The 27,622-nt window shown below is 57.7% G+C and overlaps 1 protein-coding gene across 7 annotated transcripts in view; it reads left to right on the top strand.

The window, feature by feature from the left end:
• TP73 (tumor protein p73) overlaps nt 1–27,251 on the top strand; it is a 28,052-nt gene extending 801 nt beyond the window's left edge. The window contains exons 2-14 of one of the 7 annotated variants that reach the window (XM_074161784.1): nt 1,005–1,100; nt 1,735–1,858; nt 7,724–7,969; nt 20,784–20,970; nt 21,077–21,192; nt 21,728–21,837; nt 22,259–22,401; nt 22,812–22,900; nt 23,234–23,358; nt 23,622–23,776; nt 23,927–24,059; nt 24,937–25,030; nt 26,931–27,251. In XM_074161784.1, the coding sequence (XP_074017885.1) occupies nt 1,005–1,100; nt 1,735–1,858; nt 7,724–7,969; nt 20,784–20,970; nt 21,077–21,192; nt 21,728–21,837; nt 22,259–22,401; nt 22,812–22,900; nt 23,234–23,358; nt 23,622–23,776; nt 23,927–24,059; nt 24,937–25,030; nt 26,931–27,251 (1,939 nt within the window). Of the gene's footprint in view, nt 1–1,004; nt 1,101–1,734; nt 1,859–4,235; nt 4,275–7,723; nt 7,970–20,783; nt 20,971–21,076; nt 21,193–21,727; nt 21,838–22,258; nt 22,402–22,811; nt 22,901–23,233; nt 23,359–23,621; nt 23,777–23,926; nt 24,060–24,936; nt 25,031–26,930 lie in introns of those variants that run through there. The other 6 variants (XM_074161785.1, XM_074161786.1, XM_074161789.1 and 3 more) reach the window with 6 other exon arrangements.
• The last annotated feature ends 371 nt before the right edge of the window (nt 27,252–27,622 follow it).

Below are 27,622 nucleotides of genomic sequence, written 5' to 3' on the forward strand. Positions count from 1 at the left end.
TAAAGCAGGGGCAACGTTCCTGCCTTTCATTACTTGGGGGGCATAATATTCCATTCAATAACACTTGCAAGCAGCTTAGGAGCGGGGAGGTCATTTTAATGTCTGAACAAGTAAGATTTAGGATATCTGCCTCGAGGCTTCACTGCAAACTTCACTATTCACCTGGGTGTCTTACCTGTCTTTGTGCCTTTAGGGATTTGTGGGCATTTGCAACTAAAGCTTCCTGAGAAAAATACATTAGCCTGTTGGTAAAGGATGTTCCTGGGTTAAAAACTTCTCTGTGCCCAAAATGGACAAACCAGGGTCAGGGCTGAAGGGCTACATAGAAATAGAGCACAGGCAGACGAGGATATTTCATATACCAGCATTTGGGGTACAGCCTGTGGCCTCAACCTGTGGCGCTGCGTGGTTCAGGGATGGGAACGTCTCTCCCGTATTCCCCGGATTCGCGGAGGAGGATTTCCCCACCGAGAGCAGAGCCCACGCCGTGCAGCCCTTCAGCCGGGAGCAGGGCTGCGACACGGTGCCTTCGGCTCTGCTTCTTGATGCAAGAATATTTTTTATTTTTTTTTCCCCCTCGCTTGGGGTTTCAGTTTGATTCAGAGCCGATACTCGAGAATTCGGCGTTGCTGTGTCTCAGCAGGGAGCCCAGGCTCTCTGCCGAATGAAGCTGGCCCCGGGTGGCCACCGAGAACAGTCGTGTGGAGCCTCCCTGGGGCTGGGGGAGCTGTAAACCCCTTACATGGGAGCCTTGAGTCACAGGGTGAGCGCTCCCAACACCCTGCCGCTCCGGCCCTTCCCAAAATACCCAAAATATCTGTAAGATATACCCACTGGCCGGTGATGCCATCATCAGAAATACCACCCCTACGGGAAAATCTGGCAGTTGTGTTTCATTATCTGTAGTCCTGGTCTGCAGTGAAGGTGTTTCCAGCCTCCTCCTGTCCTCTGACGTGAGATGTCACTCTGGCAGTGCTAACCCTGCTGCTTCTCTTTGTCCCTAGAGTGATTTATCCCCTGTCCGACTCCCCCTCAGTGAAGATGTCCCAGTCCTCTCCAGCTGATGAAGGCACAACGTTTGAGCACCTCTGGAGCACGCTGTAAGTGGTGGTGGGTCGTTTGCCTTGAGGTTTACTCCGAGGCAGAAGTGACCTTAGAGCTGGCGTTGGCGTGTGAGTGTCTCATGTTCAGGGCTACATGGGGATGGTATCAGGGCCAGAGCACAGGTCCCCTCTCAGCTGGGACCCTTGCGTTGCCTGGGACCAAGTCTGGGAGGATGCGTTCTTACTCATCAGTCTTCACTCATCAGGTTATGATGAGTGGCTGCCTAATTAAGATGGATATTTTCTAAAATTAAACATCTAGTCACACCAAGAATTTGCAGGACTCCTTGGCCTTTGAGCCTCACGCTCTAACCAAGCAAGGAAGAGGGACTGTGCTTCATTTCACCCTCTTTCTTCCTTGGTATCCTCTCACTTAAGGACACCCCGAGGGGACAGGGACACCAGAGCAGTTGGGTAAATGAAAAACTTCCCGAGACTCTGCTTGCTTTGCCCACCAGGCAACAGTTTGTCTGAGCAGAGCCTGCTCTGCCACGTGGAAATAGAAGCGGAGGATGGAGGGAGAGGTTGAGAAGGGCCCAAGGTTCACAGGAGTGCAGGTTGCTGGTGGTGGTGGTGGTGCGGGCTGTGCCGCAGAGCTGGGGGGCTGACTGTGCCGTCCCCTTTCCCACAGGGAGCCAGACAGCACCTACTTCGACCTCCCTCCGTCCAACCACGCCGGCAGCAATGAGGTCTCCGACCGCACAGAGGTGACGATGGACGTCTTCCAGATGAGAAGCATGAACGACTCGGTCATGGTGAGTGCCCGAATGGGACCTGCAGCAAATGCAGGCCCGTGATCCCCGCAGCGGGCTGGGGGCTCAGGGGCAGGGAGTGGGATGTTCGCTGGTGCACAAACCCAACCCCAGCACCGCGGGGGCAGCCCTGCTGTCGGCTGTGAGAACCTGCAGTCGATGGCTGCTCCGCAGGTTTGCAGGGGATGCTTCCCTAAAAGAGTGGCTACTTATTGATAGATGTTATTGCTGCGGGTGGCAGCGGGGGCTCTGCGCTGTAACGCTGCTGGAGCTCCAGTTCCTCGAGAGGAGGACAGTATAATTCTCCCTGGTACAAATATGCTGTGTAGTAAAAGCCGCGTGTAAGCTGCTGGCGAGGCAGAGCTGCTGGAGGGGCACCCTGTCTCCTGGGTCTGTGCCGTTGCCCTTCCCTCCGAGAAGCTGCTGTGCCTCCATCTAAGGCACAGGGCTTGAAAAGCAGCTTAAAGGGTGTGTGAGACGGCGGGGTCGCTTCCGCAGGTTTGGTGCCACGAGCGGGGTGGCCTCCCGGGAGCATCCCTGAAGCAGCGCCAGCGTCGGCAGCATCTCCCTCCAGAAAGCCGCCGTTTCCCTCCTCGCCAGCTTGCGTCCCCTCCCCCAGCCCCCTTTTTCCCTCGCTTTTCGCTGGCTTTCCCTCCCTTCCCCTGCCTTTGTCCGCAGCGGGCAGGAGCCTGGCAGAAGGAGCAGGCGGGGGCGGTGGTGCTAATTGGGGAGCTGCCCCTCGCTGGGCTCGCCGTCGCCTTTCTTCTTGTTCCCGCTGTCACCGGAGCCGAGCCCAGCAGGATTCGGTGCATCCCGGGATGCTGCCATGGCCGGGCGAGCCCTGGCCTTGCCGGGCTGCCCACAGGCAGGGCAGAGCCAGCCTGCGCTCGGGATAATGAGCCGACAGTAAATATTTACACCGGCCCCATCGTGCCACCCAGCGCTGCCCAGTGAGCCCTGGCCACTGGCGTCACCGCAGTGCATGCCAGGGTGACATGCACGGAAATAAAGGCACAGATAAGGTGGTGCTGCCGGGCTGAAAGGCAGGAGAAGGGAGAGAAGGGAGCCGGGGAAGGGGGGCTGCTCGCTGTGCTCTGGGACTCCTGCTGCGCCCGGTGTTCAGTGGTGATGGAGTGGGATCGTGGGGGGCGACGGTGCTGGTGCTCGGTGGTGCCAGGCAGCCACCCGAACGCCCTGTCACCTGCCCTCCAGACGGGTGTGATGCTCCCTCTCGGCCACTGACCGGCTTGTGGGGGGGTCTGTGCGGGCAGAGCAGTGCTGGGAGGTGGGTGGTGCAGGCTGGTTCCACCTTTCCAAGCACACCGTGCCACTCTGAACTGCTCCTCTGCTTCAGCACGCAGCCTTCCGCGCCGGGGTCTGGCTGAAGGAAACGCCGTTCCCCCTTCTGCCTCCAGTCAGAAGGAAATCTGCCCGATCACTCCAGATATCTATATATCCATCTATCCATACCTATCCATCTAGATATCTATCCATATCTGTCTGTCTAGAGATCTGTCTGGCCATCTATCTCAATCTATCCATATCTATCCATATCTATCTATATCTATCCATCCATCTCCATCTATCTATATCTATCCATGTCTATCCATCTAGATTTCCATCTACCCCATCTATCTATATCTATCCATCTAGATATCCATCTATCCATATCTATCCATCTAGATATCTGTCTAGCCACTATCCCCATCTATCCGTATCAATTTATATCTGTCCATCTGTATATCCATCTATCTCCCTCTATCCATACCTATCCATCTATATATCCACCTATCCCCATCTATCCATATCTATCCGTATCTATTCACCTAGATATCCATCTATCCCCCTCTATCCCTATCTATCCATCCAGACAGGGATAACTCCGTATCTCTGAGCTCTCTCAGAGCCACTGCATCACCTGCTGGACACAAGGGCAGCCACCTCGGTCTGCTGGCAAAGGGTGCCGGCCGAATGGGTTTCCAGCCCAGTGCGGCTGCGAGCAGCTTTCTGGGGTGGAATCCGGCTGGATTCGATGATGGAGCTGGACCCCCGCTCTCCCTGCGGTGGGAATGGTTGGTATCGCCCAGTCCATCTCTGGGCAAGCTGGGGCCTGCCCTGTGCTTTAATGAATAGTCATGAGGGACAGAAAGGGGTGGGCCCCGTTTTGTTGTTGGATGCAGCTGGTTGACAGAACTAAGGGAGATGAAAAAAGCAAAAAAGCCAACACAGGGTGGCACACGGGTGGCCAGTGCAGCATCCCTGCCGCTGCCCGCCCCGGCCCGGCTCCCGCGCTGCCCCGTCCCGCCGCCCTCCTGCCCTGACTCCATGACTCCCGTGGCGGGACGCTTCCCAGCGCTCCCTGAATCCCGAGACGACTAAAATGCTGTACATCAGCGACCCGATGCAGCATTATACCACGGTAGGTGCTACCTGCTATTTATGGGTTTTACCTTGCTGCCTCTTATTTGCAACCGCCCTCGGCCGCCGAGGCTGGACCCGGGCACAGCTCTGGCTCTGCCGCTGCCCGGGACGTGCCAGGGGCTCGCCATGGCCTGAGCCTTCCTCCGTCCCGTGGCTGCACGGAGGAGCTGAGGCTGCTCCGGCCCCACCGTGGACCATAACCCGTGTCCGTGTGGGATGCTGCAGCCTCAGCGTTTCTCTCTCGCTTTGCCAGGTCCATTTTAACCTTTGGTGCAAAGGGCCCGGGCTCCCTCACCCAGTCGGGAAGGGTACTAGCTGGAGCATCCTTCCGAGGAATGCCCTGTGGTGCTGGGCACCAGCAGCACCAGTTTTCTTCCACCGGGCACCTCCTCACGGCACGCACCCGCGGCCCCGGGCAGCTTTCCTTCCCTGGGCTGATGCCTCGGGGAGGGCAGAGCAGAGGAAAGGGTCCCTGCGCCTGCGTTTTTGCATTTTCAGCCCCGTCCTGAAGCGCTGAGGCTGCTTCCGCCCTCGAAAGGCTTGCGTGTCTGCTCTCTGGCGTTCCGAAAAGTTAGATACAGGCAGAGATGCTGTCGGAGACAGAAAAGGTGCGGTGCTGCGCTTCCCGACCAGAAATTACCTCACTCCTCTTTTTTCGCCTTCCGTGCGTTGGTATGAAGCACACAGGTAGCGGTGGTTGCGCAGGGAAGTGCTGTTCCTTGGGAGGTCGTTGCTGCAGTCGTGGGAATATTTATATATGTGTGGGGATAAACATCTCTGTGTATATGTATATATTTACAGACTTACAAACACAAGGGCTGTGTTGGGTTTGTTGACACACGCATTCACACACAAACACTCTTGCCTTCGGTTTGTCTCTTAAGGCAATGTTTCCAAAATTTAGTCAATTTTTAAAAACAAGTTGTCGTTTTTCCCCCTGCACCTGACTTTGGGTATCTCAGCCAGTGGATCTGCAGAGCCCTGGTACCCGGGGCGCTGCCTGTTGGTTTGTGCTGGTGGGGGGATGCTCTGGGTCTCCTGTCTCCTTTTGTGTCCAAGGGGTCGGTCTCTTCTCCCAAGGAACAAGAGATAGGAAAAGAGGAAGGGGCCTCAAGTTGTGCCAGGGGAGGTTTAGGATGGATATTATGAAAAAACTTCTTCACCAAAAGGGTTATCAAACACTGGAACGGGTGGCCCAGGGCAGTGGTGGAGTCGCCATCCCTGGAGGGATTTAAAAGCCAAGCAGACGTGGCGCTGAGGGACATGGGTCAGTGGGGGTTTGGGCAGTGTTGGGTTGATGGACTCAATGAGCTGAAAGGTCCCTTCCAGCCCAGACAATTTCCAGGATATTCCCCATTTCAGCAGGAGATGAGCAGCCCCGGGAGCACACGTGCCAAGCTCTACAAGGGCAGCTCCAGCAGGCAGGTGGCCCAGGGCACGTGTGCGGCCTCTTCCCTGGGGCCCTTCCCTTCTTCCGAGGAAAAAGAACAGCTCAGGCGTGATGCTCGGGGATTATTTGGGCTGTGGATCAGGCCCGACAAGCCGCAATCCCTTTTCCCCCTGATGCTCTCCTCCTGTCCCAGGCTGAGCTCTGCTTCCCAAGGGTGACTTCTCCTGCCCACCCTCCGGCCCCTGTCACCCGCCACCGGGGCTGCCCTGGCCCTGCTCTCCCCGAGGGCTTTCCACTTACAATTAACACCCATTTTGCTGCAGTTTCTTGTGACTTTTCCTCCAGGTGAAGCCTGGGATCGCGGAAAGCTCGGATGGGGGCGGTTTGTCTTTGGCAGGGCTATTTATAGAGCAGCGGGAAGGAATAGAGGGGTTTGCGCACATATTTTAGGGGAGAAAATGGCTGTATGTGTAAAAGCAAGCCGGATCTTGTTCAGCATTCCTCCAGTTAGTCACAGGCTCCAACGACCTTGTGAGAGATGCAGACAACAGGAGAACTTCCCTGGAGAAGGATGATTGCTTTTAAACCATTGTACATCGTAGACGTTTGGGTGAGGTTGGGATCCCAAGTTAAAACACGTCCCGTGATTCCTAAGCCGTGAGCCTCGCCGCCCTTCGGAGGAGAAGGCGGATGGCTGAGCCTGCTGGCTGTCCCCACGGCCGCCTCCCGGTAGCTCCCAGTTTCCCAACTGGTGCTGGTGGCTGGAGGGACGCAGGGGCAGGAGCTGGGTGAAGGGGGGAGCGCAGGCGGGCGGCCTCGTTCCTCCTTCTCTGAGGGTGCTGCGGACAGTCGGGGTGACAAGTGACAATGCCACGGCCACTGTGCATGGTCACCGGTGGCAGCACATGCCACTGGGACAGCCAGCGTGGCTGGTGGCTTGCAAATACCGGGAGAGAAACCCTTGAGCAATTTGGGAATTGCAGATTTCTGGGGAAAAAAACATCCCACTTGCTTGGAGAAAGAGTTACGTTTGGGATATTTATTTTTTTTTTAATATTAGTTTATGTCTCTATTGTAGAAAATAATGATTTTTTGGGGGTCTGATTTTCAGATGAAAGATTAAGGCCGCTTTAGCCATGTGGCTTCTGAGAGCATAGCTTTGCTTAGGTGATGCCTGCAGATAAAAGAGCTGCCAGCTCTTACTGGAAGTGTCTGACAGTAATTGTTCGGAAGAGAAATAACAGAAAAAAAAGTTGTAAAAATTCAGGATTAGGTCCCGCGTGCCTGGAATGAGAGCCAGCGACTGCCTAAATGGGTAGGTTTGCTCTGTGACCTCGCTGCATCGCAGCCACGCGCTGGGTAGGTTTGAGGTTTTCCCCAAATTAGAGCTGGATCAGTGAAAGCCACTGACGGCAAACATCCCGGCTGGGCAATGAATTCCGCAAACCGCCATTCAGAGCTGGCTGCGCTTAGAGAAACGCTTCCCCAAGTGATGTGTGTGTGTGTGTGTTCATTGGTGACAAGTGAAGGAGGGTGTCCAGAGAGCAGGTCGTCGAGGGCTGGTGGTCACCGGGCACTGGCAACGAGTCCCGGGGCGGCTTCTGCAAGCCCCAATGCTCTGCCCACTGGAAAAGCCACCATGGAGCAGAGCCCTGACCACAGGACGGGACATCTTCCAAACCCCAACAAACCCCAGAAAATCCCTGCCCGGTCCCCCACTGGCACAAGGGTGGCTTTGCACAGCCGGGTGCGCAGGAAATCCAGGGATCTCGGCACCTCGCTGCCTCCCGGGAGGATGGAGCCGGTGGAAGGGGGTGATTTAAGCGTGTTGGGGTTTATCCCTGGCACAAGTGGTGACCTGTTCGGAACCCCAAGGGACCCAGAGCGGCTTTTTTGGCCGGTGTTCCCGCAGGCTGGCCCTTTAAGGAGGCTGTAACAGGACACCCGGAGCCCCGCAGGATCAGGATCCTGCCGGAGGTTTCCATCTCTCTAAACTGGCTGGTGTTTTCTATTTTTTTTTTTTTTTTTTTCCCTCCTCCCCTTTTCCCTTCCTCCAGTCCCAGTTCAATTTGCTGAACAACAGCATGGATCAGAGCATCGGCAGCAGAGCAGCCTCCGCCAGCCCCTACAGCTCCGAGCACACCTCCAATGTCCCAACGCACTCGCCCTACTCGCAGCCCAGCTCTACCTTCGACGCCATGTCCCCCGCGCCCGTCATCCCCTCCAACACCGACTACCCCGGTCCCCACCACTTCGAGGTGACCTTCCAGCAGTCCAGCACCGCCAAGTCAGCCACCTGGACCGTAAGTTGCATGTCTTCTTGCCTTGGCTAGAGAGGCGATCGCGGCTGCAGAGGCTGCTTTGGGCCATCGCCCCGCTGTCTTGGCGGTGCTTGGCAGAGGGCACGCTGGCACGGGGGGCTGCAGGACGCGGCCACCACCCCATGGGGACTTCGCCCACACAGGTGGCCCTGGAAAGCAAAACATGCCGGGAAAATCAGTGCCCGCTTTTGGGGGATTTTCTCCCAAAAGGGCTGTTAAGCCCAGAAGTTTGAATGTAACTTCTCTCACAGCAATTTCCTAAACTGCGGGTAAATGTCCCTGGAAATCATAAAGCTGGAGAAATGTCCTGGGGAAGGACCTGCCTTGTTCTCACGGTGCTTCCCCACACATTTGCCGGCTGTCAGAGGTGAGGCAGCGGGCGAGATGGACCCTTGCTCGCATGTACTGGGGCCATCCTAAGCTTTGCTGGAAATTCTTGCTCCGTATTTACAACCCTTTTTTCATCTGGTATCAGAAGGGTAACTTAATCTCTAGAAGTCTCAGCAAAATATCAGAGCATGCTTTTAATCTCAGAGGGATGGCTGCCCGGCAGGGTGCCGTGGGGATGCGGGTGCAGCAGCCCGGTCCTCAGAGATGCCAGTGGGGTCTGTGCCGGACCGGCCGCATCGCTGCAGCCAGTGAAGGAGTCCTCTGCAGCCCCGGGACCCAGGAACCGGGCAGAGCCTGTGACGGCTGCTTGGCTTTTTGTGGCAAAAGGTCCTAAATTCACATCCTGGCTCCTGCCTCAGTGTAGCGCTGTCCCTGTTTTTAAGAAAAAACGGCACTTGTGGCCGGTGTCGGAGGCATTTCTGCGGTAGACGCCTCCCTGAGCAGCCGGGAGAGCCGCTCACCAGCACACTCCAGGCAGGTGGGCTTTCTCCTCTGGGAAATGTTATCAGAGCAGAAAGTCTGGGATGAGAAAACTGACACAGCGAGAGAGTGACAGGGCTTCCTCTCGGGTGGTGGTCTGACATTAGGATGGAACAGGCAGAGCAGCCCAGGAGTGATGTATCAGCCTGAGGTACGATAATGACTTTGATTTTTGGAAGCTGATGTGTTTAATTGCCAAGGCGGTCCTTCCCACGGCAGAAGGAAAGCGTCCTGGGATGCTTTGGTGCAGGCAGTGCCCGGGCTGTGCCGCGGTGCCGGTCCCGGTGTGTGGTGGTGACAGCAGGCGGGAGGCGACGGGCTGCGGCGGCTGCTGCAGCGCCAGGTCTGTCTCCTGGGAAAACCAAGGGGCGGGCAGAGAGGGGAACCCGGCAGCGAGCCGGTGTTTGAACGCAGCCAAATTCACAGCTGGGGCAGCGGAGCAGCATCCCTGTGTCCGGTCACCGGAGCATCTCAGCTGAGCCGCGCTGAGCAGGGGCTTGGGAGCAGCACTGCCGTTAAATACCACTTGCCCTCGTAGGAGCGGGTTAAGTCTTCACTGTTTTCCACTGTCTTTCCCTGCAAGATGCTGCTAAAGGATACATTTCATTTAGGTTTTGAATAATCTGAAGGTCCTCTGGGTAGGATGTGACTCCAGCCCAGTCCTATCCCTACTGGGGGATAACTCACATGGGTTAAAAGTGAAGTTGTGCAGGGAAAGGAGGCATTCCCGGGCCACAAAAGCATCCCAATGGCAACCGAACTCACAGCGATGCAGGGCGCCTTGTCCCGGCACTAAGGGCTGGGAGGCGGCCGGTGTCCCCTCACCACTGTCCCCAGCTCTCGGTGCCCGGGAGTGCCTTTGGGATGGAGCAGGCAGGGCCGGGCTGGGTGCTGCGGGACACCCTCGGGCAGCGCTGCGGGCACATCCTGCATGTCCAAAGACAGAGAGAGCACCTACTAAAGGTACTCTCTGTGCTCACTCTAATTAGCAGTAAGGAAATACCCTCCCCTTGTCCCAGACGAGGCATGTCGCAGCTGCAGGGAGTAAATTGGAAAAGCCACTAAGGTGTTTTTGGCCAATTGTCCCTGGAAGAGCAGAGGGAAGGAGCCTGTGAGAGCCCCCTGCCCTCGCTGGAGCCACCTGGGATCTTCCCAGCCCTAAACTGAGCCTGGACAGTCTCAGCATCACCCCGAGCTGACCCTGCTCCTGGAGGTGTTGTGTCCTGTGGGAGCTGGGCGATTCTGGCCAGGATTGCTTTTTTTCCTCAAGCCTGATTGTTAAGGTCTCCTTTAGTGGGAGCAGCCGGTGCCACACAGATGCTGTGGGTGCTCTGCTGTCCTCGGGGGGCAGCTGGAGCCAAGAGATGCCCAGCAAACACACCATGGGCAACCGTCAGCACCTGCAGAGGATGCTCCCAGGGTGGGAGCCGAGGCTGCACGCTGGAAGGGGACACACTCCTGGGAAGTGGTCTGGAGCGGAGGAGTTAAATGCCTGAACTGGCTTTAATACTGGGCAGGGCAGTGGGTGAGATGTGCAGAGCTCTGACCCGCGATGCCGGGGTGACTGTGCATCCCCCGAATGCAGGCTAGCCATCGGACTAGCGGCCACCAGCCCAGATCTCGCTGGGCTGGAGCTGAGCCTGATGGAGAGCGGAATGGGTGGGTGGTGTTTACCTTGGAGAGCTTGGGGGATGCTTCATTTGAAACAGTGACCGCTGAGGTGGGCGCAGACGGTCCAGCTCGCCGAGGTTGCCACGGGACGAGCAGTCCTGCTGCGGTGACAGCCAGATCCGCTCCATCTCCTCCTGTCACAGCCAACCGGCTGCATTTCTGGTGCTGGGAGACAGGGCTGGTACCTTTCTCCCACTGCCTTCAGCTCTGCGCTGCCGCTGCCGTGCTTGAGAGCCTGTCCTGGTTAAACAGGGAAAGGAATTCAGAAAAAAAAACCATGTTTTATATTGCCGGTCAGTCAATACAAAAATAACGATGTCTGTGATTCTCTACATAAACCGTGAGTGCGTACACAGCAGCGTTCAAGTAAGACTAGGAAAGCTGTTGGGAAAGAAAGCTAAACGTAGGGTGAGCAGGGCTGGGGACAGTGACATCCGACAGCTCGGAGATGGTCCAGCCAAGGGGAGCAGCATTAACCATCTTGATGCCCTAAAGGACACACGTGGTTGGATTCTGTGAAAGGACCAACAGTAAAATGCGCTGCCCGCTTCATCCGTAGCTGGGGAGGCCTCAGGGCTTTGCAATATTTTAAGATTAACTGCACTAAATAGTTTTCACCAGGGCTGTTGTGAGCGTTGAGTCCAAATTAGGCAGAGCACCCTGCCAGGGAGGGTCTAGGGGCAGCAGGGAGCCTCCCATCCCAGGGGAAGGCTCTGCCAGACCCCCAGCTCCGCAGACCTCCTGCGATCCAGGGCTGGATCACGGAGAACCCGGCCGAGGAGCTGCCAGCTGGCGCCCGGGCGATGCCAAACCAAACAGCTCGATGCGAGTCATCTTCTCAAAGGGTTTGGCGCAGTTTTAGTTGTTTTGATACAATCGTAAGCTTCGGTTGATGGGAGCGTGTAGCCCAAGAGACTCCTGGTTGTGGAGGGTTTTGACTGAACCCCTCCGGCTGTTCCTCCAGGGGATGTGGCGTTATCCGTTCTCCCGTGCTTAGGAAAGGAGGCTCCTAAGGAGCCAGGGCTACTGGCCAAGGAGCATTTGGAGGCGAGCTGTCTGCTCGGGGGGGTGGTTGCTCCATAGGGGCTGGGCAGATGAGCATCACCTGGTGCCTGAGGTGCCACCAAGCCCCTGCAGTTCTGGTGTCCACACTTCAAACCCTCCGCTGACAAAACAGAGAAGGTTTGGGAGGGAGATCCAAAGAAGGTGAAAGATTTGGAACAGATGCCTCGTAGGGTGATACCAGAGAACCGTTCTGCATGAAAGGTCTCCACGAGAAAAGTAAGGGTGGCTCCATCGCAGCCTGCACGGGAGATGGTTTCTGATAGCAGACAGCTCTTTAATCTAATAGAAGAAGACATAATGAGATCCAGTGCTTGGAAGCTGAAGCCAGGCAAATTCAGACTAGAAACAAGGTGGAAATTTTTTAACAGTGAGGATAATTAACCATAGGAACAATTTACCAAGGAATGCGGTGGATTCTCCAACTCCTGAAGTATTCAAATGAAGAGTCTGCATATCTGCCGAGAGATAAGCTGTACTTCAAGCAGGCACCGTTGGCTCCGCGCAGAAGGAGCGGGCACAGGGGCTGAGACCAGCAGCGCAGGGAACCAAACCAGGGGGTCGTCATCTGCTCTCTGGAGCCTTAAAAACCTGAATTTCCAAGATTTCGGAAATGGGTGAATGGAGAAGGGGCAAAGTCTTGGGACAGGGGTTTGGGCTGGCGTTCCCAGACCCAGGTCTGTCCTTGCAGAGGGATGATGCTGGGCAGGGGGTGGGTGACATTGAATGTCCCACACATTGCCACAAACTCCCAACCAAAGCAGCCCCGCCGGTCTGTGCCGTGGGAAGCCCTCCAAGGCTGCCTCCACCTCCCTTGTCATTTTTAATGGCCTTCTTATCAGCAGAGAGCAATGGCCAGATGCTGAAAATAAGGTTTTCCCTGTAGGTTCGAAGCCCCCCTCTGGCAGGCGGGGAGGAGGACGGGGAGCTGCGGGGCTACAAGCCGGGGCACGCCGGCAGCCCGCCTGTTTGTTGGAAGCTGTCAGGGCTCTGGGTGCCCCGGAGCTGCCTGTACACGCTCGAGCCGTGAGCCCATCTTGGCTGTTTTCTCACAGGCAGCCCCTCGCCACGCCGGCCAGCTGGTAACTGATAGATAATTAGTATTTTTCTCAAGTCGGGCTTGCGGCGGATCAGCGCTCCCTCCCCTCTAAAATGCTGTCACGTGCGCCAGAGCCAGCAGAAGCGTTAATAGACTCTTTGGCCACCCATGGCCTGGCTGCAAAAGGACACAGGGGCTCATCCCCCGGCACAGAGCATCTGCCTGGGCTTGCACGGAGCCCCCAGTGCCAGGGGGAGACTGACAAACTTCTGGTGGGGGCTCCCCTCACCCAGGCACAGGCACTGGGGGGGTCCAGGCCATGTCCAGGGTCTCACCTGCTGCTTCGGGGAGCAAACAGCCTGCCACGGAAAGGCTGGAGAGTTTTGGAGCTAAGGTGAGCTGCTCCTGCTGGGATGGACACCCAGTTGCACACAGCAAACCCGTCCCCCTCGCAGCGCTCGGCCAGTGGGAGACTGCCACATTGAACTGGTTCCAGTTGCTCCGTAGATCTGGCAACTGGAGCGTGGGCACGGGGGAAGCGGAGCTGAAATGGTTTGTCTGATGCCAGCTGAACGAGGAGGATGGAAATAATCGGTGTGGCAGGAGATAGGGTCTCCTTCCCTGGCTGCTCTCTGAAGCCTGTTGGGGTAGAGCGGGTTGTAAAGAAGAGGGAAAAACTTCCAGGAGCATCTATAGAAACGAGCCCCTCTTCAAACTCTCTGGCACCTTCCCATATTTTGGGGAGGTACCTGTCCAACCCCTGGAGATGAGGAGGGGGCAGGCACGGTTCGGTACACCCTACCTCTGAGCCATAAACATCTTTGTTTTTATCTGAGTAGCTGGGCAGAAGAGCGTGGATATTTTGGCGTGCCAGAAGCAGGAAAGCAACCTCAGCATCAGGCTGCTCCAAAGCCCAGTGAAGCCAGCCCACTGGAGGCTTTCCACCAGCTCACGCAGGGCGTGGATGAGGCTCCAGGAGCTCCAGACACAATGGAATTAAGAAAAAAAGGGAAAGGAATTCGGTGTGCGATGTTCCAACACGATCCCGCTATCAGCTCCACTATCTCGAAGGTGTATGGTATGCACAGGTCAAGGGAACGACTTACTGGGAAGCGCCGCTCCAGCGGGAAGGGAAGGCTCCCCCACAGGGACCGAGGAGGTGGGAGAGGACACGCCGGGGAGATGAGGATGCTCTGGCTGGTTCCTCTGCGCTGGATCTGAAACACACAGGGGAGGCGGGGACTGAGGGACCCGCTGGAGGAGCCGCGATGATAAATAGGCTGCAGAAGGAGATGTATCTCCATGCTCTGGTGCAGTAGTGACCTTGGCACTGGTTGCAGAGAGGAGGAGGAGGATGGTGGCCACATCCCAGTGGGTTGGCCAGCAGCGCTCCCTACCTTGGCTACCCCGGCCGTGTCCTTCTGGAGCGAACACACAGGGCCTGCTGCTACAGCGCTGGGAGCAGAGGGTTTTACCCCATGGGGCTGTATCCCAGACCGTGAGAAGCACGGCTGAAAGCCTTCCTGGGAGCCCCGACCCCCACCACCTAAAAGAGGGGGGAGAGATGCTGGGTCTGCCCTTGGTAAACCACCTCCTCTGCCTGTGCCCGCTCCGGGCAGGGGGTGTAAGAGCGCAGGAGAAGGGGCTCCCTCCCGCCCAGCACAGCCTGCCAGGGATGCTGTGAGGGGCGGGGGGATGCTGCGAGAGGTTGGGGGGTCACTCCCCGAGCCCAGGTCTCACTGCTCTGGTTTCTGCATTTCGTTTCCAGCAGCGATTCCCAAGCCCAGCTCAGCCTCCGCGTCCCTCCCCTCCCAGCCAGCTCCCCTCATCTCATAATGAGGCATGAAATAACCGCATTGCTGGATTTTCGGCTTCCTTTTTGGGTGAGGGGGAACTCCAGTGCCAGCGTGGTCATAGGACCCCAGTGTCCAGCCACAGAGAAGGAGTCAGACCTACTAGAGCAGAATAGAACAGCCCTGGAGCGTGCCGGCGCCGGCTGGTCGAGCTGTGTCCGAGAACAGCCGCGATCCCAGTTGGCAGTTATTTTAGGGATGCGCACACCAGGGAAGGAAGGGAGAGGACTCCTCTGGGGGCGAATCAAGGTTGTTTAATTAGCAGCAATGGCACGATAATAAAGGCAGAAGAATGAGGCTGGAGCACACGCAGCCTCTCCTCTGTCTGCTGTGGGAGCAACCCCAAGATGTCCCCGGTGGTTCAGTGTCCATGGGAGCGGGGCTGGGGGTGATGGGCGTCCCCTGCAGCCACCAATGGCTGGGATGAGCAGGGGGGCTCTGCCAGGCACCTTGAGACCCCCTGCATCCTGGGCATGGCTAGTGGTGCCCCAGCCATCACCCCGAAGCATCCCCACCATAGTGGGGGGACTGCGGACACGGGGAGGCCGGTGTCAGGGTGTCCCTTACAGCCGTCCCCAGGCAGTGTCTCTGCTGCTGGGCTGGCATGTCCCCACGCCTCTGGCGCTGGCTGATGCTCTCCACTTGGCCATCAGCCATGCATTGGGCATATCCAAACCCAGCTCATAGTAAACGAGCCACAAAGTAGCTTTGGGAGGAATTTCCAGCTCAGCGAGAAGTTATATAGGCCGGTGATTAAAAAATGGTTATTAAAAAAAATTAGAAAGAAAAAAATTAGCTCTGCAGTCGGCATGTCTTCCAGGATCTGTCGTAACAGATTCGTCCGAGCCGGTTAACGGTATTTGCGGTTTGCAAGATGCTACATGTCTGAGTAAGATGACAGACGCATTATTATCACCTCTCGGCTGCGATCTGTCCGAACCTGTCCCAGGATGCGGCTCCGCAGCTGCTTGCTGGGGAGCGCAAGGAAATTAGCAGCCGGAGGCAGCACTTTTCTTCTCTCCCCCTTGCCAGGCTAGTGGCTTTATTGGGATCCATTGACTGCAGTCCTGGACACGTCTCCAGTAGAGCTAATGAGGAGACTGGAATGTAGGGGAGGAGGAGGCTGGTAGGGAGGAGGAGGGGGAGGATTTGTGGAAAAAGTAATTGTTGAGCAAATCATTTCCTTCAAGAAAGAAAGGAGGACATGGCTGCAGCCCTCCCGAAGCAGGCAAGTCTAGACGCTTCGGTGTCAACAGTTGAAGATAAATAAGATTTTATCAGCTCCGAATCTGTTGGGACACATCCTCCTAGCGGTTCTGCTGCCCAGGGAGGGCTGGGGGGAGATGGACTTTGCTGGTAGGTCTTTCCACCCAGAAGATTCAGGTTATTTTTTTATTGTGGAGGCCATCACCATCCGTGGGGAAAAACACCTCTTCCCTCTCTCGCCTCTTGCTCAGGAGAGGTGGCCGTGGGTCTGGGCACTGCAGGGGCCTCTTCCAGAGGGTACCTGCTCGGGGTGAGCAGCGAGGGATGCTGAGACTTCATTTTGATGCTGCTTCACTGCCTCAGTCACCACGAATCCTTGTGGGGCATTAGCTCATTTGGATCTTGTGATGTGTAAAATATTTCCCTGGATACAGCAGTACCAGGATCACTCCAGCAAACCCCCGCTGGGGCTGATTGCACCATGGGCTCCGTTGTTCCCGTGCAATTGTTTCCCCTTCCATTTGGTACTGGTGCAGCGTGGGCTCCATCTTGCCCAAAAAGTAGCTGCGTTTCAATGCAGAGGTGAAAGAAGCCCCATCAAAAGACACTTTGGGGCACCAAGTCCCTGGAGAAACAGAGCTCAATGACGATGTACTGCTAGTGCTTCAATAATTTGCCTTTTCCAGTTATTCCTAGCGCTCTGGACTCGCCCTGCAGGACAGATCGCGGTAGCGGGGAAGGGACAGGGGCAGAGATGGCATTAGACTTCACCCCAGCAGATGAGGGCTGACACTGAAAGCTGCTCGGCTGCAGAAAGCCCCAGAGGAGCGTACGTTCTGCGAGTTCCCGTAAGGTTTGGGTAGGTTGCTCAGCGCTATCGCTGCTGTTTATACCCAACCACCACCCACAAGCCACACAGGCACGTGAACCTGTTGCGCTCCATAAATGTGCAAAACCAGACGCTCTCTGGCATTTTTCTGTGAACAGAGGTGGCCCCAGTCACACTGTAATGGGGGGACAGACCTGACGGTTCGGAGGGTAGAGCAGGAACTGGGAATGAAGGCAGGAGGTGCCCAGGGGCAGGACGTACCCAAGCTCTTCCGTAGGTGTGAAAAGCAATCCCGGGTTTGAGGTCTGGAAGCACCTTCCCTGCCCTGGTGCATCAGCATTCTGGTGTCCTGAGATGCTGTTCCCATGCCTAGGAGCGACGGGAGCCTCGGCTGTGACCCAGCTGCCACACGGGGCTGGTTTGGAGAGGTCAGAGTGTCCAAACGCTGCCGAACGGGGTGGATGTGAGTGAATGGCCCGAGGCTCACCCCTAGCACGGGTGGCACAAGGGTGGCCGTGGCAAAGGAAGAGGTTACAGAGCAGCAAGGTGGCTGCACTGGTCCCAGTGATTAAATACCAGCATTTTGATCTCCCAGGTTCCATTTGCAACTGTCTCATCTCGCCCTTGAGGAAAGAGTGGTGTCTTCACGCTCTCGGCAAGCCGGCTGGGCACACTTCAGCTGTGGCTTGTAAAGTACCAGTAAATCAGATCGGGCAGCACAGCCCTGCACAGAGACGCAGGTGGGGCAGGTTATTGGCAAATACAGATCACCCTGTAGGAGCAGAGACCTCTACTCTGCTCGGCATCTGGGCAAGACATGCATTTTGCTGTCCCCTATGGAGACCATGCATTGCCGAGGGCTCTTCCTGGCTGAAAGCACAGTGGGGGATGTAGAACCTCCTGGGATCCTAAAACCATAACACTGATTTCCCCGGTGGCCATGAACAGGCTGGATCTGTGAGCCCCGGAATGTTTTGCCCCAGCAGCGGCTGGGGATGCGGGGAGCCGGGAGCGTGGCCACGCAGGGCACAGCCCTGGCTTTTCTTGCCCAGAATTATCAGCACGGAGTTCCTTAAAAGAATAGTTTGTTATTGTGGAAGGATCTTTGAAGGCAATCCTGGAGCTGTTAAGACACGATAAGGTTATCAGTGGAGGCATGCCTGTGTTGAGCGGCAGCCTTTCTCCCTGCGGGGCAATCGCTCTGCTATTTAACAGAGATTTATCCATGTCATAACATGGTATAATGAGAGAATTTGTTACCAAAGAACTTGCCATAATGCACCTCTGCTCTTCCAGAGCAGTTATATTTCCCAGGCATGTTGAGGGCTGCCCGGGAATGTCTACATGAAAGGATCCTTTGACAGGAGTTGTCAGTATTTTAACACCTGGCAAGGAAGAGCCCCCCTCCAAATAACCCTTGTTTTGCCATGTTGTCTCCTCCAAACGAGGGAGCGAAGCCCCCGTCACACCGCGGGCGAGCAGCTACGGGGGCCACGGCCGCACGAGAGCTGCTTCTTCCAGCCGGGCAGAGGGGAGTAACCGCCTTCCCAGTGGGACCCAGCTTGGACACAATCCCTGCTGGAGACGTGGGATCACAGCCAGGAAGTCAACCTGGCCGTGGAGTCAGGGTGTAGTCAGTGTCATCAGGTTTCAGTGCAAAATTTGGGGATTTCACTGAAAGGTGGTGTTTCCAAGCATCCTCTCCCTCCGGCAAGTCCCCGTGCCTCCAATACAGAGGATTGATTCCTGCTGCCAGATCCAGCTCCCGTCACAGCTCCCAGTCACACCTGCCAATGACCACTTGCTCCCCAAGGAAACGTCCCCCACCAGCCCACCCCCTGGTCTCCCTGGTGGCCGGTACCTGCTGCCGGCCACGGGTCCAACGCATCCTCACCAGGCGGGAGCTGCTGCAGCCTCCCTGGGCCGGGGCCTCTCCCCTTTGTACCTCCCTTAGAAATACCACCTGAAAATGCTTTATCTCGTTTGCCCCTGTAGCAGTTCCCGGGGCGGTAGGAGCCCACCCAGGCTCGCTGGGAGCCTCCATGGGCAACGGGGGCTCGCTCAGCCCACGGCTGAATCCCCTCCCACAGAAAGGGCAGCAGGATCGGGAAGCACAGATCCTTCTGCAGACCCTCCTGATGTGCAGGGACATCGGAATGGGCTCAGGGCAGTGGGAAGATGAGGGCTGAGCCATCCCTTGTGCTCTACCAGTCCCGTGCTCGCTGCTGAGACCTGGGGTCCCCCCACTTGGGGCAGCTCAGGCTCAGGACCCCCCAGGAGGGGCGGCTTACAGCCTGGTGGTAGAGGGAGCCTCGCTGGCCTCTGCACACCTGTACTGGGATGGCTGAGGACAAGCTTTAACCTCCTCACAAATACTCTGCACGGTGGTATTTTTTTGGCACGGGGTGTTGTGTTGTGGGGATGAGATAAAATACTTTGAGCAGGAACATGCCCTGCCATGCAGGGACTGGCTTCTCCCCATGCGGCAGGGGTGGGCTCCTGTATAGCAAACACATTCTTTGTGAGATGGAAAACAGCGTGGCACTGGCGAGGTGGAAGGGAATTGCACATCCCCACACCTGGGAGCCGACACATGCCTTTACTGGAAGGTGAAGGCTCTGCCTCCCCCCCTTTTCCCGCAGCGAGGAGCAGCCTCTCCCACCCGGCGCTGCCAGCCCAGCCCTGCTGCAGATGGTGGCTTCTGGTGGGACTGGACTCAGGATGGTCCCAGAGGTGACGGACACCGCAGCTGAGGGGCTCTGCCATGCCTGGACCCATCCTGGGAGGCTGTGAGCAGGGCTGGCTCCCCGGCACGCTGCTTCCTTCAAGCCACCATTCCCATTTTCACTGGCCACCAGGAGCTTCCCCTGAGCTGAGCAGGTCCACGGGCCTTGGGAGAGGAGTTTGCCCCTCGCTCCTACCTGAGCAAATCCCTTGTGCCCTCACCAGGAGTGGTTTTGGTGTCCATGAACTGTTTTCCATCAACAAGCGGCTCCTGGCGCTGCAGAGCATCCTCCTCCCCGGCACGTCCCCTCCATGAGCCACCGCTGTCACTGCGAGCGGCTGCAAAGGTCGGGGCAGACTCCTGCAGCTCTGACCCTGCTGGTCAGAATTAAACTCCGAGGTCTTGCATAATTAGCTGTGATTCTGTTAATGACATTAAGCATGATTTCCTTGGGCTGTGGTGCGTCGGCACCCTCGGTGCTCCCAGCGCGGGGCTCAGCCAGGAGCTGCGTGCGTTGTTCAGGGTGACCTTTCCAAACTGGGCTGAGGGATGGATGAGCGAGGGTTTACGCTGGTTTTCAGCAAGATTTCCTCAGTCGCAGTGTAGTGGGTGCTCCCGCTTTGCCGGAGCACTTCGGCTGGCTGGTGGAGTCACCATCCCTGGAGGTATTTAAGAAACGTGTAGACATGGCACTTCAGGGCATGCCCTAGTGCCCGAGATGGTTGGGTTGTGTCTGTTTGTGGGTTTGTTTGTGGGTTTGGATTTTTTTGTTGTTTTTGTATTTTTTTTGTTGAGGTTGGACTCAATGATCTCAAAGGTCCCTTCCAACCATGAAGATTCTGTGATTCTGTGAACCCTTCCTGCAGCACCCGGCCCTGCACCCAGTTGCATCTGGTTTATGTGGGAAGCGGATACGATGCACAGTGGGTGAATTTGGTCATATTTAAATATTTCCAGGGAAAAAACAAATACTGAGCCTAGGGAACAGACCACTACCGCAAAGACAGGCTGATTTTCCTGCGGTCACTGTCCCCTACAAGGCGCTGGAATGGTGCAGGAGCAGTTTGCAGCGCTGTGATCCCTCATGGAGCTGCTGGGGATCCCGGGTGCCATCCCCTTCTCCCGGCACATGGAGCAGCTCGGCCCCAGCACCGGCCCTCCAGCGTGGCTGCGACGCCATGGGCCATAATTGGCTTTATAACAAGTCCTTATTTTAATTTGCTGCTTTACTGCTGTGGTCACATTTCCTTCGGAGTGGGGAGAAAGTAGCAGGTGGGTGAGAGGAGCCGAGGGAAGAGGAACATCTGTCTTGGTGGATGCAGGAGCATCAGCCCGAGCCCAGCACCAGCCCCGGAGCAGGGAAGGGAGCCCTGCATTTACACCACAGCAGCTTTATACACCCCAAAAATCAGTGTTTTTCAGGTAGAGCCAAGCTTCGTCCACGGCAGAGTTCAGTTTAATTGCAGGTACAGCAGCACCACCTCCTCCACTGCCCCATCAGGCCAGTGACGTTCACCCGGTGGGTGTCCCTTCTCTTCCAGTACTCCCCCCTGCTGAAGAAACTCTACTGTCAGATCGCAAAGACATGCCCCATCCAGATCAAGGTGTCCACCCCCCCGCCCCCGGGCACCATCATCCGGGCCATGCCCGTCTACAAGAAGGCAGAGCATGTCACCGAGGTGGTGAAACGCTGCCCCAACCACGAGCTCGGCCGTGACTTCAACGACGGTGAGTGATGCTCTGCCGGGGGCTGCCCCGTCATCTGCGGGGGGGACACAGTCGGGGCTGGGGGGGCATCCCCAGGTCCTAACGCAGTGGTCTGTTTGCCTTGCAGGCCAGTCAGCCCCTGCCAGCCACCTCATCCGGGTGGAAGGCAACAACCTCTCCCAGTACGTGGACGACCCCGTGACGGGAAGGCAGAGCGTGATGGTGCCCTACGAGCCCCCGCAGGTACCCGGGCTGGGGGGGGCAGGACCCTCTGTCTGGGCTACAGCAGTTCTGCCCGTGCTGGGGGTGAACCTGCTGGTGAGGGGGCACGCTTGTGTCCCCAGCAGGAGTCCTGCTGGCTTTGGCACATCTGAGACCACTCCGGCTTGCTCACCGGTGGCCACTGTGTTTGAGCATCCTCAGCTCCCAGCCCCGTGAAGCATCCCAGAGCACCCCGTTCCTGGGAAGCAGGGTGCAAAGGGAAATCCCCTCCAATCCAGCCCTGGATTGTCCCCACAGTCCTTGTACTGTCCCCTCTTCCCAGATAGGACCCTTCCCACACCGCCCTTCCCTGGTGCTCCCAGGGAAGCATCCCCTCAGAGCTCTGCTGCTCACCCTGCCAAAGTGCCAGCCCCAGGCCAGGAGCTGTGGGGTCCCAGCCTGCCTCCCCCCATCACCTCCTGGGGGGTCCCAGCCTGCATATGCCCCCCCCTCCATCACTCCTGGGGGTCCCAGCCTCCCCCCCATCGCTCAGTGCCTGCTCTCCCCTCCCGGGCAGGTGGGGACGGAGTTCACCACCATCTTGTACAACTTCATGTGCAACAGCAGCTGCGTGGGAGGAATGAACAGGAGGCCCATCCTCATCATCATCACCCTAGAGACAAGAGAGTGAGTGGCTGTGGGAGCAGGGATCCCTTGGCTGTGGGGCTGGGGTCCCTCGGGAAGGAATCCTGCCCTGCAGGGAGCACCCCCAGGGGATGGGGACGTGGCAGCCCCCCTGCAGCCCGGGAAAGTCTCTTCTCTGCCAGCCAGAGAAAGGGCTGACACGGAGGGACCAGGGACCCAGCCCAATATTGGCTTCTCCCCCTGCAGCTGGAGCCTTCCTCTGCCCCAGGAGCTCCTCTTCCCCAGGAGACCGATGCTGAGGGGCTCCCTGCGCTCAGTGCCGGGGGGGCTCAATGGTTTCCCGAGCCATCCATCCACACGGAGGGATGGGGTGGCACTTTGCTGGTCTGGATCCTGGTTTTCTGGACCATCACGTGCCGGGCTGAGCAGAACCAGAGTCACCAACTTCTCTCTCTCCTCCCAGCGGCCAAGTCCTGGGAAGGAGATCGTTCGAGGGACGGATCTGCGCCTGCCCCGGCAGGGACCGCAAGGCGGATGAGGACCATTACCGAGAGCAGCAAGCCCTGAACGAGAGCGCGGCTAAAAACGGCAACACCAACAAACGCAGTGAGTCCCTTGCCTCAGGGGGGCTCAGGGTGCTCCTGGCCAGCACCCCCTTTGCCATTCTGCCTCAGCTCCTTTCCCATCGCACCCAAAATCACTGCGCTCCAGAAGTTCAGGCTCAAACACCCATCCAGGCACGATGCTTTGCCTTTTCTGAACTAAATCTAAAGTCTCATAAACAGGACCCACTCCCTTCTCCCTCCAGAGCACAAAAGTTTGGGCAGGGCTTTCACATCCAGATAGTTTTGTTCTTCATTATTATTGCTAATAAAGGGACACCATTGGTGCCAGAACCCAGGGGAGCAGCCGTCATCCTGCACGGCTTGAGCTTAAAGGCTGCCGGGAGCTGAGGTGCCCCCGGTGTGTCCTGCTCTCCCGGGGACAGCGTGGAAACGCTCTTCTCTCCCTTCCAGCATTCAAACAGAGCCCCCAGGGCATCCCGGCGCTGGGGACCGGCGTCAAGAAACGGAGGCACGGGGAGGAGGAGATGTATTACGTGCCGGTAAGCGTCGGTGAGCTGCACTGGTGGAGAGCTCGGCTCGGGATGGCGGTGGCGTCGTCCCCTCTGCCAGAAATGCTCTGGGGACGCGATGGTGGCCAGGATGGGGCTGCACGGTCTCCTGCAGAGCAGCAGGGATGAGGGCTGAGCAGGGACCTAGAGGCCAGGAGCAAAAACATCTGTGAATGCACATGTCCAAGGGGGTTCTGGACCCCCAAACTGTCCCTGGGCACCGTGACTCTGCCTTGTGCGGCCGGGTGGGGAAAAGGGCCCACGGGGACGGTGGTGAGGTGGGACAGGAACCAAGAAGAGCCCTGGGCTTGTTCCCTCCTCCAGGTGCGAGGCCGGGAGAACTTCGAGATCCTGATGAAGATCAAGGAAAGCCTGGAGCTGGTGGAGCTGGTCCCACAGCAGCTGGTGGATTCCTACCGGCAGCAGCAGCAGCAGCTCCTGCAGCGGCAGTGAGTACGGCCAGAGCAGCCCCCCGAGGGCAGCCCCCCCGAGGGAGGCTGGGACCAGCCCTGGGGTGTCCACAGCACGTCTGCTGGACACCTCGTGTTTGGCAAGGGCTGACAACTGCTCTAGAGCACTGTTACTGGTGCAAAAGAGCTTCTCCGTCACCCGGAGCCTCCGGAGGGAGGTGTGATGGGCCAGAGGGGAGCCCTGGGTCGGGGCAGGGAGGCTCCATCCCCCCACTCACCCCCTGCTTGCTTTCCCCGAGCAGGACCCAGCTGCAGCCCCCGTCCTCCTACGGGCCCGTCCTTTCGCCCATGAATAAGGTTCACGGCGGGGGAATCAACAAGCTGCCCTCCGTCAACCAGCTGGTGGGGCAGCCCCCCCAGCACGGCTCCGGCCCCGCGCCCGGCCTGGGGGCCATGGGTAAGGTCTTCCTCACCATCCCAGGCACCCGTCCCCGCTCGCAGGGGCTCTGCCCACCCGTGGGGTCCCTGCCGAGGGAGCGGGGGGGTTATCCCGGGGTGGGTGATGTCTAACGGATGTGTTCATCGCCCTGGCGTCGCCGCTGCCCAGGACCCGGGATGCTGAACAGCCACCCCATGCAGCCCAACGGAGAGATGAACGGGGGCCACTCCTCCCAGTCCATGGTCTCCGGGTCACACTGCACCCCCCCGCCGCCCTACAACCCCGACCCCAGCCTCGTCAGGTAGGGAAGGCGACCGGTGCCCTGTCTGTCTCGTCCGCTGGCGTTTCTTGCTGTCGTCCCCCACTCTAACCCTCAGATCTGTCTCATAACTGGTCAACTGGCCACTGGTCCCAGCTGAGAAATCACTGCTCGTGAAATCTCGTCTCAGAATCCAAAGCCCAGCTCCCTACCAGTTAGAAACCTCGATTGCCCTCGTGTACCTCTACCTGGGTAATCCATCCTTGCTTAACTAAAAATTAAATGCATCCAAACAAGAGTCTTTTCCCGCGTGTTGAACCAGCCCGTAGCTTTGTGAACTTCCCCTTCCTCTGGAAAGGGCTCCACGGGGCTCGTTTCCACCAGGGATGCACTACCAGGTCTGCGGCCGCTTTTTAACGTTTCAGTCTTTAAAAAGACCCCGGACGTTGTGACAGACCCTCCCGAGGCAGGGAGGTTGTGCTGTGGGGCTGCAGCGCCCCCGGTGACGTGCAAACCCACCCCCCCCCCGTGCCACACGGCAGGGACCAGCTTCGCCGCCCACACTCAGGCATGACCCCCCTCCCTCCGGTTATTCCAAGCTATTCAGCTGAAGCCTCCGAAGAGCAGGAGAAAAACTGTAGTTTTAGGAATGAGAGTTGTCCCAGGCTTCGCTTTGACATTAGTGGCAAAGGAGGTCACACTTGGGGTGGCAACAGCCAGAGAGAAAAGGCAGCTGGGGTACCCCCAGGTGAGCTCTGCTGCCCCCCTGCCTGCCCCGAGCGGGGCTGGGGACACTCGCCGCAGCCCCCCCGCCTTCTCAGTGACCCCACACAGGGCTTGGGGCTGCAGTGCTGGTTGTGAGCACAGCTGTTGTTCCGGAGAAGTTAACGCCACTTTATTTTCCAAATTTTTTCTGCAGTTTTTTAACAGGATTGGGGTGTCCAAACTGCATCGACTATTTCACCTCACAAGGGTTACAGAATATTTACCACCTGCAGAACCTATCCATAGAGGTAAATGCTTTGGGGAGATCTGTTCTTACCACTCGTTTCTCTCAGCTCCGGATCCGAAAAGCGAGGGCAAATCCGTTCGCAAGGGAAGGGGAAGCTGTGGACCAGCCGCAGAATATATATCACGCAGAATATTTGCCCCCCAGGATTTACACTTCCCATTCGTGCATCCCTCTGGTCCCGCGGGTTTGGCAGGAGCTCAGTCACCGGTAGCAACCACCTGAGTCTCAGCTGGTTCCTCCAGACTGTCAGGAACAAAAGAGCTAAGAGATCCCCAGGTAGATTTTTCCACCTAACACGGAAAACCCAGCTGAGGTGCTCAGCGAAATAACCCAACCCCCCCGGAGCCAGCGGGAACACGGCAGCCCAGCGAGTTTAAAATCTGATCTTACGTCTTCCCCTGTTAATCTTTAAGGCAAAAGAGGCTGAAATAAGGGAGTCAAGCCCAGGGCTCTTGTATTAAGGGAACCCTGGGATGAAATAGCCCAGGTCAGGCAAAAGCCAGCACGAAAACCAGCAGAAATGCTAGAAATGCCTGAGTTTGCACAGAGCATCTGCTGCTGCCGCTCTCGGTGATGGTATCGAGGGTGGCACCGGCTTCCCCAGCCCATCAGGGTAACGAGAAGGAGAAAAAAAATTAAATCTTAAGCCCTTTGAGCCGTAGCAAGCCCCGTAAATCCCCGAGCTGGTGTTTTGGCCGGGACAAAGCTCCTGCCCCGCTCCCGCTTTGCCCCGGGGCAGTTCGTTCTGGTCCCCGGCGGGGAGAGGGGAGCGGGACCTCGCTGTGACGACGCAGCCCCTGGAGACACGACGGTTTTTCCTTGGTAGCTGGGGCCAGTTGCGTAACTTTAGCCTGGTCTTGGACCGTTTTCCGAACTAACCCCGTGACCGTCTGCAAGCTGTCGAGGGAAGCGTTTGGTACGGCCAGAACGTGTCCCAGCCCCCGAGCTGTGTGTCCGAGCAATTTGTAATTACTAATTGCGTACTCGTCTGCTCTGGTTAACCCTCACCCCAGTCTCTGTGTTTGGCATTAACGTGGATCTCTGGCACCTCTTGGCTACGACGGCGATCGCTGGTGCAGGGTCCCCTGTCCCGAGGTTATCGGTCTCGTTTGGCTTTACAACGGCAGCCCGTTGTCCCCACCGGTGTGTGACACCGGTCCCTGGGGCCGGCGCTGCTCCAGCCTCCTGGTCCAGGACCGGAGGAGAGTCCTCACCCCGGCAAACACACGAGGATGCTTCACACGCTGCTCTGCGACCTGCGTCCCCAGGGGAAAGGTCCCCTCCTCACACTTTCACATCAGTTTGATCATAGAATCACAGAATGGTTTGGGTTGGAAGGGACCCTAAAGCCCCCCCAGTGCCACCCCCTGCCCTGGGCAGGGACACCTCCCACCAGACCAGGTTGCTCCAAGCCCCCTCCAACCTGGCCTTGAACCCCTCCAGGGATGGGGCAGCCACAGCTTCTCTGGGCAACCTGGGCCAGGGTCTCACCACCCTCACACCAAAGAAGTTCTTCCCCACAGCTCATCTTAATCTCCCCTCTGTCAGTGTCAAACCCTTCCCCCTCCTCCTAGGGCTCCCCTCCCTCATCCAGAGTTTCTCCCCAGCTTCCCTAGAGCCCCTTTAGGGACTGATCTGAACCCAACCCCCCAAAAATATAGAAAAACCAATTTCTAACCTGCAAAGCTGTGTTTGGGTGACTGGCCGTTGGATACGAATGAGAAATCACCCGTGGGCTTGGTGCCATGACCAGGGGAGGTCCAGCCTGGCCACCGCTGGATGCCCGGGCACTGCGCCCATGTGTCCCCCCCCAAAAACACGATCTCGGGGGTCCGGGGCTCAGTCCCGTCGGTGCGGCCGCGTCTCCGCCGGCCGTGCCTCAAGGGGTGTTGTTCTTGCAGGATCTCGGAGCACTGAAGATCCCGGAGCAGTACCGGATGATCATCTGGAGGGGTCTGCAGGAGCTGAAGCAGAGCCACGACTACGGGGGGCAACAGCTCCTGCGCTCCAGCAGCAACGCCTCCACCATCTCCATCGGCAGCTCGGGGGAGCTGCAGCGGCAGCGCGTCATGGAGGCCGTGCACTTCCGCGTGCGCCACACCATCACCATCCCCAACCGCGGCGCCCCCGACGACTGGGCGGACTTTGGCTTCGACCTCCCGGACTGCAAATCCCGCAAACAGTCCATCAAGGAGGAGTTCACGGAGGGGGAGATCAACTGAGGGGGTCTCCACTCGGCAGCAGCGAGAGACGCGGAGCGGGGGGAATGAAACACTCCCCCCCCCCCCCGAAAAATATTTTCAGCCTGGGGGTGTCTGGAAAAGCGTAATTTTGTCGTCCGGAGGGGAGCTGCGAGTGTGAGAGGAAGCAGGGCCCTGAGCCACACCAACGAGGACACGGCGGTGGCTTCAGCGGAGCCGAGGGACAGAGGGTGGCCGTGGCAGCTCAACCCAGCGCCGCAGGGGGGGACCCGCTGGAGCTTCACGTTGGCTTGTGTTCTCGTTGATGGACGATCCCCACGGCCAACGGACACGATGTAAAGACATTTTCCTCTTAGGCGAGACCGGCCTTCGTCACCGCTTCTCTGCTCTCC

Source organism: Numenius arquata, chromosome 20 (genome assembly GCF_964106895.1).
Source record: "Numenius arquata chromosome 20, bNumArq3.hap1.1, whole genome shotgun sequence".
NCBI classification, from domain to species: Eukaryota; Metazoa; Chordata; class Aves; order Charadriiformes; family Scolopacidae; genus Numenius; species Numenius arquata.